At 39.7% G+C, this 12,238-nt stretch overlaps 1 protein-coding gene across 3 annotated transcripts in view; it reads right to left on the reverse strand.

Moving 5' to 3' along the window:
• lamb2l (laminin, beta 2-like) overlaps positions 1–12,238 on the reverse strand; it is a 76,037-nt gene that overhangs the window by 33,037 nt on the left and 30,762 nt on the right. For all 3 annotated transcript variants that reach the window (XM_078170277.1, XM_078170276.1, XM_033629340.2), the window contains exon 3: positions 2,778–2,947. In XM_078170277.1, coding sequence (XP_078026403.1) covers positions 2,778–2,947 — 170 coding nt within the window. The remainder of the gene's footprint in view (positions 1–2,777; positions 2,948–12,238) is intronic.

Here is a 12,238-nt window from a genome sequence, read left to right on the forward strand (position 1 = left end):
ATTTAACATTCCCTGTTTTCCCATCTCCCTCACTTTTCTTGTTACTTTCTTATGTCTAAAGTTACAGTTTTAGTTCCGTTCTACCAGGTAGGTCTAAAGGGCCAAACCAGGGCCCCTTTAAAGGTCTTCAACACAATGGGCTTGGCATCTACTCCCTAAACGCACTGCCTCTCCTGGGATACAAATGTGCATAAAAACTATGCAATCCGATCTCACAAGGAACACAGAAACAACAACCTATGTCAAACACAAATGACTGATGAACTCGTGGACATTTAAATGTTTGGTGTGGGCCTCTTAAGTAGCTTCAGACAGACCAGCCATGTTACAACAGGTTGACACTATATCCTGCCCTGCACTATATAGAGGGCCTCTCACCAATCAGACAACGTCAATCTTGTTCAGCTGGAAGCTGACACTGTTGGATACTCCTGCCCTGAGGCAATGGAGTTGCAGGCACAAACATGTACACGGAAATGCATGTTAGTGTAGAGAGAGAGGTGAATGTCAACATGATGGTGAACATGTCAGCAGTCGTGTCATGTAGGGACAGAAAGGAATACAAGAGCTGCATACTGTAGAGGCGACGGGCAGACTGTAGCAGCATTTAGTCTTGCATCACAGGGATACGAGCTTGGGGTGTGATGCAAAGCGACTATCTAAATCTACAGCTGTATCAGTGTCTGCTTATTTCACAAAAATTTCTGTATTTGGATTGGGGCTGCACAATTAATTGAAATGTAATCTGAATCGCAACATGGCCAAGTGCACATCCAAATCCCAGGAGCTGCAACTTTTTAGTAAAATGTGTCACAACATACCATTATAAATGAAGCATTGTGGTGCTACGGAGAGGCCCCAGCCTACAAATCATATTCCAGACAAAAGGGAAAATGCTTGCTTGGTACAGACCCCAGTAAAATTCACATCATCATTATTTTATATTATTTACAGTGAAAAATACAAAATACAAAAATGACCAATAGCAATATCTATCAATATAATCATAATATACATGCAGTCCTTATCTGGATTTTTGTGGGCAGTGGGCAAGAATTATAGCAGCATCCCAGTCGCCAAAGGAAAAATGTTGGCAATGTACATTTTTTGCAAGCCACGACTAGTGATGTATGAGATGACTTTGTCATTGGATGGTGGAGAGAATGCAGACCACGACTCAAGACAAACAAACAACAAACCGGCTGTGATTCAGTTTTCCAGCAGCCTTTTAGTCATCAGATGTGGGGGTTTGTCACGACTCGTCGCTGTTTTTCCAGCAGGGACAGTGCCACAAAAAGCAGTTGTTTCTCAACAAGACATTGGTGCTTTTCCAGCAGGCATTCAGCCCCCAAATCCACTTTTTAAGCCAAAACCTAAAGACCCATAACCACAGCTTTATCGGCTACATAATAACGTGCAAATGCAATGTATCCGTGCTTTGCAGAAACATATCATGCCAACATTTTTTTTGGTGATTGGGTTGACAGCAGATATTGTTAAGAGTTATTTCTTCATTCTCTGTGTTAAATTGTTTTCTGGTGCAAAGTAACATTAACCTAAATGAATAAAATAATAAAGCCTGATTTGTGCTGGAACCCCAGTTCTAGAAGTTGTGTAACTGTTAATGGTTTGGGTGAAAATTAATGGTGAAACTATAACAGGAGGTTTTGAATAGTCAGAAAGGCATTGGGTCATTTTGCATGAATTCTCCTCATAAACTGAAGGTTAAGTATGTGATGAGAGGAGGCCCTGATGATCACAAACTTTTTTTTTGAAGTGGCTATTAAAAAAGAGAAAGCTTCCATGGCCATATTACATGTATGTCATGTCATTTTCCCATTAACTAGGTAAAAATAAGTGTGGAACATCAGTCAGTTTTAACCTCCAATTATTTGGAAAGAATCTCACTAAAAGTCTGAACGCTTAAACTTAAAACCCATCCGTGTTTTTAAGTGTATTTCATTACATTTTGGCAAATCTGCATCGTGAAAAGTCATTCTGCTTTGGTTACCAGTGGTTCCTGATCACTGGAATTAGTTTCAATACAGAGCAAAATCTGTTTTGTCTAAGCAAGGATAAGAAGTATTAAGGAGCACATTTTGAATATGATTTACAGATGCATAGACTTGGGAATCCTGACATCCCTGAAAAGAGTGACTTCAGTTGATTGTAGCTTTGTGGTGTTGTCGTGTCACCAATCTGACAATAACGTTGTGAAGGAGGTAGGCCAGAAATTATGTAAATAACAACAAGATAGACAACAAGACACAATAACAAGACAGACAGAAATTTTAATAAAGCAAAGAATAAAAAGAGCAAGGTCAAGACAGTGACACAGAAACAGATGCAGGGAGACAGAGATGGACGGAGTGTGTGTGTGACTAAGGTGTGGCTGGCATGTGTGTCTACACCTGGGCCTGGATACTGAAAGGCTGACTAGCGTTTGGAGGCCTTGCTCATGGAAACTGGGCTACAAACAAACAGACAGATGAACAGTTGAAGATGGAAGAGCGGAGATTGAAGGATGAAGATGGATGAGTGTATGAAAGAGAGAACAAACAAACCACAGAGAGATGAAACATGCAGGTGGGAGAGTCAATGGAGACTGAAAATATATGTGAATCATATATGATCATATGTGATACAGGGTGCATAGGATGAATGTGCATGATAAACCTGTTATTAGTGGGAGGGTATAGACGGAAAATCTGAATTAACTACTGTAAGCACTTGCTCTTTATATTTTGCTTTCACTTTGTGTTCATATATGTTCTGACCTGCAGATGGCTGACAATGCAGTAATGCTCCGGCCCGTTCAGGCCACAAGTAGAGGTGGCAGTTAGGTTGACAGCCCGTCCAATCAGTAGGTTTCCCGTGGCAGGGTAACAGCTCCCGTCCATGCAGCCATGAGGGCCTGATGGGAGCTCCTGTCCAAATACACTGAGAGCTGGAAGTGGAGAGAGGAAACAATGAAGACAATAATTATTCTTCTCATTATGTTACCAACTTTACCAACTGCACAAAGTGAAAACATGTCAGTAATAATACGTTGGGTGGTCGCTTAATTTGTTTCAAACAAAATTTCACCTGAACTCCGTAAGAATCAAAGGTAAAGTTAAAAAAAAAGGATCTAGATGTGGGTATCCAACAATATTCAACATAAATTTATAAGAAATAAGTGCATGCTTTAAAGGCCCATTTCACCTGTGGTTTCAGTGTTATATTCGCTAATTAGACCTCTGCTCAGATTCAAAATCTGACACTGGCACTATGGCAGTTGTGCATGTTTCACTCGTTTTCAATTCAGCCCGAAAACACAGCTTGACACAGCTTATGCTGCTTTCATGTCATTCAAGAGTTACTGTAACTGACCATTCAGTAAACCCACAATGAGAGCCCAATCATACCTTAGTATGGCAGGCCTGTCAAGCTTTGCATTCCCCCACATGTCTGCATGGGGCTGTAGTAGTAGTGTTCCTCAACTTGGAGGAAAAACAAAAGCGCAAAATTGTAAGGCATGTTGTAGAAGGATGTTTATCTGCTCTAATGTAAGCTGCAATCATTAGCATGTCTAGCTTACTAGCTTGCTGATACCTACAGTAGAATTTTTTATTTCCAAGGCAAAGAGGCACATGGCTCTGTTCACATCATAATCCAAGTTGCAATTACTGGCAAAACTCTGGGAAAATTTCTGACAATGCAATAAGTCAAACTTGATGCTTAATAAATCAGCCTTGAGCTGTCTGACACAAGTTTTACATATAACAATCTTTCCCATTTCTACCATCCATCCCATTTGACTTAAACGGCCACATTATGACAACTTTTATTGACAGTTCTGAGTGGCAAGCAAACAAAGTTCCAAGTGAACCACGAGTAAAGGCACTTAAAACACTTAAAAGATGTGGAGCAGATTAAATTACAGTTAACAACATCACTGGCACCATTTCATTTTGGACAATATGTTTAGCCTCTGCTCACCACCACTCAAACGTGATTGAAAGTAGTCAGCCTATAAACAGAGTGCTTAAGATACCAAAATCTTGCCCTGTTGCCTATGGATTCTTCCTATATATGCAGATATCTGTTTACAGAGATTAGCTGATAAACAACAGGAAAATGTAGAAGAGAAATGCCAAAGATATATTTGAGGTAATTTGTAGTATCACTTTAACATCTTCCGTCCACTGATGGTAATTTACCCAAGAGGCCTTTTGAAAGTCCTTCACTCTTGGCATGCTTAATATTAGGAGACTTTGCTTTGGGTTTCTGGAGGTTGAGATAAGATGGAGACCTTGTAGATGATCCAGACTCCCATGGTAAATAGTCTGGACCAAGGGTTACACAATATTGTTTGGGTGGCAAGAGTAAATATCGTCCTGTATGAAGTGGAATACTCTCTGTAAGGTTGAGGCTAAGGCTAAGGTTACTTTAAGTTTCTGGTCAATCTCGGTTCAGGTACACGTGCTTCACCAAGAGCCTCTCTGATCAGAAATGTGTTGTTATAAACACACACATTCTGATATATTCTGTTATCCCTCAAAGTAATGATAGACTTTAAGTAAAAGTTTTCCACATCATCCACCACAGAGCACTGACCAATTTGATCACTGACCAGTCAGATCCACTCAGTACATATCTTTGTCACAATTCCTGAAAAAAAAAAAAGATTCTTAGATGTTTATGTAAACAAAATCAGAGTTACATCATTATCAGATTTTTTGGAAATCAGACTGATTACAGTAACAGTGAAGCTCTGAGTTCTGCAAGTGCATCCCACATGTGCCTTGTAGGAATCATTAATATATGCTCTTGCTCTTTGTAGTGAACCCTTAATGTTACACAACATAATAGAAACAAGAGGACGAGGAGAGGCAGTTTATGAGGTACTGTAATGTTTGAGCCATGATATCTCTACCCGTTCCCTCAGCATCTGCAGTACAAACTTATATCTTAGTCTTCTTAATACAACACTACAGCATGTCTAATTACAAGGAGGCATGGTGGGTTATAAAATAGTTCTATCATTGTTGTGACTGAACTTTTTAGACACTGCCTGACATCCCAGAAAGTAATTGCCTTAATGGACTACGAAGAAGCACATTAACTATAACTCTCTAAAATGTTCTGGTCCTGTTCCCTCCAACTCTCTCCCTCTCCCATGTAAACACTCTGTCTGCATCACTGATTCTGAATAACAGGCCTCATCAGGGATATGTGAGAGAGACAGGGGGGCAGAGAAAGACAATGAGATGAATTATGGGGAAGCAAAAGTGGAAGATGGACAGAAAAACTATGTGGACAGAGCAATTTTTTTTTACAAACATTCAAAGGCTCATAACAAGGTTCAGCAGTCGTTAAGACAGGGTGGAGACAGTTCAATCAGGACATATACATAAAGGTTTTATACTGTACCAACCACTAGTGAAATCCTATATACAAACTGTATAGATCTAGCTGCATGAACAGACTGTGGAAGAAAAACATCTAGGGAAGAAGGCAGTGATGCAGCAATGCCTACTATCCTACGCTGAGGATAGTAGCAAAAATCAGTTTATACAGACCGCCTAGTGTTTGAAAAAGGGCGTGATCATATGTGATTGGACAATACAAGGAACATGTGACAATAAAGCCACTTCTGTGCCAGCCTGAAAAAAACTGAGGCTCCATAATCAGCAGAGCACAGAGTGATAGGGGATGAGAGATGTTGACAGAGATATCTGAGGGTCTTTCATAGTGTTGATTTGCAGAAAACAACAGAGCAGCAACAGGCTGAGGCATGATGGGGTAGGCATGGCTGGTTTGAGTTGGAATCACAAACATCCTCTTAAAAAGCTGCATATCTGCATCAAACAGACGACTCTGTGATGGTGGAGAGCTCTCAAACACTCATTTATGTACCACTCTATGGTGCGACTGAAATATGCGTGGTGTTAGAAAAACATAATTGCTGCTGTAATTGTTTCCTTTTGGAGGATATAATGCACTAGATATTGACAGGGGGCATTTAAATCATATCTCATTCATCAAGTGAAAATCACCCGAGCACACTCTCAAGTGGCACAAAAGAATAAAAAAAAAGAGGATGCAAGAAACCTTCAGCCCTGTTTATACTTGTCATTCAAAGTGTTTCATACTCCCATAAAATACAGACATTTTTATTTACACTTAGCTAACAGTTTGGTGCTCCTGTATGATTGTATGTGTTGAAACTGATGTCTTAAATTATGATGTCATTCTTATGCCCTCTAATTCTCTGCATCAGGAGATATCAGTGGTTCTTCCCACTTAAATTTTGTCACAAAGATATTTAAACATGAAAACAACATGTGTCACATGTGAGAACACCAGGGATCGTAAATCTTTCACCTGTTCCTGGATGTGAAAAATAATGCCCTGATTGTGATACTGCACAGCTACTGATATATTAGTCTTTTTCAGGTTAGGCAGTACATAAGCAGCATTGAACCCCTCCTACATACAAAAAGTGGTGGATTCATAAAGTGGCAGGTTCAGTCCTAAAGGGCTGCCACTAATTCAGAATGCTGTTTTTGATGATATGAACCTGTGCAGTCAGTTTTCCTTTGGTGTAGTGAAGTGTATGTGTATGTACAGTACAGGCCAAAAGTTTGGACACACCTTCTCATTCAATGCGTTTTCTTTATTTTCATGACTATTTACATTGTAGATTCTCACTGAAGGCATCAAAACTATGAATGAACACATGTGGAGTTATGTACTTAACAAAAAAAGGTGAAATAACTGAAAACATGTTTTATATTCTAGTTTCTTCAAAATAGCCACCCTTTGCTCTGATTACTGCTTTGCACACTCTTGGCATTCTCTCCATGAGCTTCAAGAGGTAGTCACCTGAAATGGTTTTCCAACAGTCTTGAAGGAGTTCCCAGAGGTGTTTAGCACTTGTTGGCCCCTTTGCCTTCACTCTGCGGTCCAGCTCACCCCAAACCATCTGGATTGGGTTCAGGTCCGGTGACTGTGGAGGCCAGGTCATCTGCCGCAGCACTCCATCACTCTCCTTCTTGGTCAAATAGCCCTTACACAGCCTGGAGGTGTGTTTGGGGTCACTGTCCTGTTGAAAAATAAATGATCGTCCAACTAAACGCAAACCGGATGGGATGGCATGTCGCTGCAGGATGCTGTGGTAGCCATGCTGGTTCAGTGTGCCTTCAATTTTGAATAAATCCCCAACAGTGTCACCAGCAAAACACCCCCACACCATCACACCTCCTCCTCCATGCTTCACAGTGGGAACCAGGCATGTGGAATCCATCCGTTCACCTTTTCTGCGTCTCACAAAGACACGGCGGTTGGAACCAAAGATCTCAAATTTGGACTCATCAGACCAAAGCACAGATTTCCACTGGTCTAATGTCCATTCCTTGTGTTTCTTGGCCCAAACAAATCTCCTCTGCTTGTTGCCTCTCCTTAGCAGTGGTTTCCTAGCAGCTATTTGACCATGAAGGCCTGATTGGCGCAGTCTCCTCTTAACAGTTGTTCTAGAGATGGGTCTGCTGCTAGAACTCTGTGTGGCATTCATCTGGTCTCTGATCTGAGCTGCTGTTAACTTGCGATTTCTGAGGCTGGTGACTCGGATGAACTTATCCTCAGAAGCAGAGGTGACTCTTGGTCTTCCTTTCCTGGGTCGGTCCTCATGTGTGCCAGTTTCATTGTAGCGCTTGATGGTTTTTGCGACTCCACTTGGGGACACATTTAAAGTTTTTGCAATTTTCCGGACTGACTGACCTTCATTTCTTAAAGTAATGATGGCCACTCGTTTTTCTTTAGTTAGCTGATTGGTTCTTGCCATAATATGAATTTTAACAGTTGTCCAATAGGGCTGTCGGCTGTGTATTAACCTGACTTCTGCACAACACAACTGATGGTCCCGACCCCATTGATAAAGCAAGAAATTCCACTAATTAACCCTGATAAGGCACACCTGTGAAGTGGAAACCATTTCAGGTGACTACCTCTTGAAGCTCATGGAGAGAATGCCAAGAGTGTGCAAAGCAGTAATCAGAGCAAAGGGTGGCTATTTTGAAGAAACTAGAATATAAAACATGTTTTCAGTTATTTCACCTTTTTTTGTTAAGTACATAACTCCACATGTGTTCATTCATAGTTTTGATGCCTTCAGTGAGGATCTACAATGTAAATAGTCATGAAAATAAAGAAAACGCATTGAATGAGAAGGTGTGTCCAAACTTTTGGCCTGTACTGTATATCCATGAGAGACACCTTTTGAAAAATTACATTCCACCGTAAAATGTAGATCAGGATTTATAGTATCAAGTATTTCATTTATTACTTGATTACTTCCTTGAAAAAGATAAAATACATGATCACACTCTCTGTAACATTTAATGATTTGGGGAGGAAACAGATTTTTTTTTTCTTGATTATATTAGAAGTGGGGAAATAATCGATTCACCCGAGCATAGCAGAGTTTTTTTTTCCCTAAATAAAATGTTCATTGCCTGAATTGATACAATTGAAACGTGGAGGTGGCAAGACAGCAAGGCTCCTATTTTTGTAATAATCTATTAGTATTGTGACGTCATATCTGTTTCGAGAAGAACAAAGCCAAAGCAAGAACGTAGCAAATGGCAGATTGTCCAAGGATATGGACCTTCTACAACTCTAGCAACTCAAATTTAGCCACCGCAAACTTGCTGCTAGATTAGCAAACTTTATGTTGCTGCCGTTACACAGCTTAGACTCAAGTTCGCTGTGGCCCCCACTGCTGAGGCTTGTGCTGGCTGAATTTGACTTGCTACAGCTGCTACTGAAGGTCTGTCTCCAGAGCTCCCGCCTGCTCTCCTCCCAAGAAATCGTTTCCTAATGCAGCAGTCTTATTGAAAGAAGGAGAAAGAGAGAGAGGCATAGAGGGGCTAAGCAAATCAATGTGCTGCACACAGCTCTACATTTAAAAAAAGAGAATAATAAATCAACATGTGGCAGTCAATGATGATATTGTCGTGGCCCCCACAAATAAATGTACAGGAAACACTGTGCTAGCTTCATAAGCAGGGACAGCTAAATGTAGCAGAATAAGTTAACTTCAAAAAGTCTTCATTTCTTATTCATTCTATTGCACATGCACATTTTAGTGAATAAGTAAGTAAAGTTTAGTTAATACAGCTCCTTTCACAGAGAAAGCTCACAAAGTGTTTCACAGGAATAAAATTGTCAAAAATAAGACCATAAAAACCATCTACTGGTTTATTTGCCACTTTTCTATGCAGTATACAATGCTGCAGAAATAACAGTCATAAATACACCAGATATGCATTGTTTCTGAAATTTTGTCTCAAGATATACAGTCTCCAGAAGTGTATGATTCACCTTTCCCCCATGGTCTAGTGTTAAAAAAGTTGACAAAAATCCCAATAAATCATAATATAGAATGGCAATACTCAAAACTGCCACACATATCAAATCAGCACCCAACTATCATGATAGCATCAAATTGGGAGATAAGCATCCTGTCCCAGTCCTAGATTGTAAACAAAGCTCGCTGGGGAAAAAAAACTTGTATATGTACCATTAAAGAGCTAAAATTTTATGTACAAATCTATGTAATAAAGTCTCCAAAAGAGTATAAATACACACAACACACACACAGTGTCTATGTGTGTATTAATGTCTTGGCTCCAGTTCAAGTAAAAGATTTAACAGGGGCAGATTTTCTGAATTCCTGTGAGGCATTAACAATGCCCGGCTGACACTGTTAACAATTCTACTGATGACAAACCTGCCAGAAAATACACAGTACAATCAGCCTGTAATGAACATACTATACAGCAAATGTATAGACTGACTGCAGTAAAATGAGACATATATTTACACATACTGCAGAGGCAGGTGTGCACATGCAGAGCTGCACATAAATGGGTTTTAAGATAAACCTGTGGACTGTAGATAAAGATCAAACACACCCTAACCAAACATAAATCACAAGGCAGTGCCGCAAAACTGAAACTCAAAGATGTAACGTAAAGACACAAAGCTGCATATGAAAGAGACTGGCATTAAGCGAAATGGCATGTCATATTAAGTTAGATTAAAGAATGCATTTCCTTCATAAACTCATTTTAGGAGAAGTGGAAAACCTATAAACATGCATGTACTGTATGTGTCTTTCTTAAAGCTGAAAATAGTAGGCAGTGGTCCCACCCCTCTACTCAAACAACCCCCGTCAAGAAAACAGAACTTTAGAAACTGACTGCGAGCTGTAACCGGGTTTCACCTGACCTCACTTTACAGGTATGACATTACACAATGGGTTCACTCACTGGTCAAATAACCTGCCCTAGATGAGGCACCATGGAATTACACAGAAATCTTCCTGCCATGATCAAAACAATAAAAGTAATATCACTTCATCTGGCTTTGGATTATGACTGGCAATGATAAACTCAATCTAATTCCCTCCAGGCCTTCAGGAAGTGTGCCAGGCTTTGAAGTCAATTTTCATACTGACTTAACTATGGAATTACAAAGGCTCTGTATTAGAAAGAATCTGGCGATACAATACATTTGACGATACAGGGGTTACAATTCAATATACTGCGATAAATTGCAATACTGTAAGCAAGGTGATAAAGTGCATTTTTTTATGATATAATTTTGGGAAAACTGTCATAGTATAAAGAACACACCACTATATGCATACAAAAGTTTATTTTTATTATATGTGCAATCTGAGCAAAGGAACTGCCTATATCAGTAAAATAAATAAATAAAAGTACTTGCAGGATTCTTCAGGTAATAAAATTAAGAAAAAAAAAAGTAATCAAAATAAAATCAAGGGTTTTTTTTGAGAATCTATACAGTACTACAAAACTAAATATTGCGATACCCCAGTGTGTCAATATTTTCTTACACCCCTAAGAATAATGTCCGTCTCATGATGCCATCAGGCCCAAAAAGACTTTTTCCCATAGACCTACATGGCAAAAGAGATGTCTGTAAATCAGTGGAAAATTGTTTTTGAACGTCTCAGTGGCTCGTTTCACCATCAGAACTGGATCCATCTGGTCTGATAACATTTAAATCGTATAGCACAGCTGCAGGATTAAATAATTTCATCCTCACTCAAGTTAGCAGAGTGCTAAACTGGAAGTAACCAGCTCTGCCAGTGTTACTGCGCCTGCCCTATTGGCCACACAGTGCAGAAGCAGTGTCGATCATTTGTGTAACTTTATACTTGGCAGTTGAACTTTGCCCCGCCTCCAACACTGTATCCATTTCTCTATATATATTCATGCAGATGTTTGGTTGAGGTTAAAATACAGGTGGAGCTCAAGATGGGTATGGTTTGAGCAACTGCACTGGAAGTAGGGAGTTAGGAAGCAGGGAAGGCGCCATTACAGATAATTTTGCAATTTTGTGTGTCCAATATAATGTGTGTCTGATGATGGAGTAGGCTATATGGCACTGTAAAAAATATTCTCGAAATATATAAATATTATGACTTTTTTCCCCCTCTCTTTTCAGAGTAAAACAAATTCATGGTTCTGATTTGTTAGTATTTTATTTTTTCAAGACAAAGACACAGCCATTTAATTCCAGCTCCCACGGTTTGAACTACCCTGGCTGTGTATCATCACAGTTTATCACACTGGAGTTACCTATTCAGAGAGAGTGACAGAAACAGTAACAGATGTGTTCTGACATCCTCTGACACTCTGTCTAGGCACGTAACCCCCAGTAGTCATAATTTACCCTCAGTTATAATTAATGTCTGAGATTGTGTTTTGAAATAGACCACACACACATGCATGGAATGTCGCTACTATACTTTAATGTATGCCATTCACAAAAGCTCTCCATATGATGGCTTTCCTCAACCTGTCAGACCGTGCAGACACAGACAAGAATGGTGTTTGTGTTGATAATGACAAGGCAAAGACATCATCTAGGCACACACTCATGTGAAAAGAGCCTCATTTTTCTCAAGATGCTTTTGACATCTGAGACGTGACAGTAGTATTCATTCCCCTCTCTGTGTGGGCTGTAGCAACATATCCTTTACTTGTTTTTTTACCTGTCCTGACTAGCATAGGGAATGACAGAATGTGTATTTGCATGTGTGCTTTGTATTACGTTAGTGGTGCATGCCGTCGCATACTGATGTCATTACTTTCAGGATTTTATTTGTGTCTGTATTTGCATTTGGTAAAACATTTCTGCATTAAGACCATTTACACATTGT

This window comes from Epinephelus lanceolatus, chromosome 8, assembly GCF_041903045.1.
Source record: "Epinephelus lanceolatus isolate andai-2023 chromosome 8, ASM4190304v1, whole genome shotgun sequence".
Lineage (NCBI taxonomy): Eukaryota > Metazoa > Chordata > Actinopteri > Perciformes > Serranidae > Epinephelus > Epinephelus lanceolatus.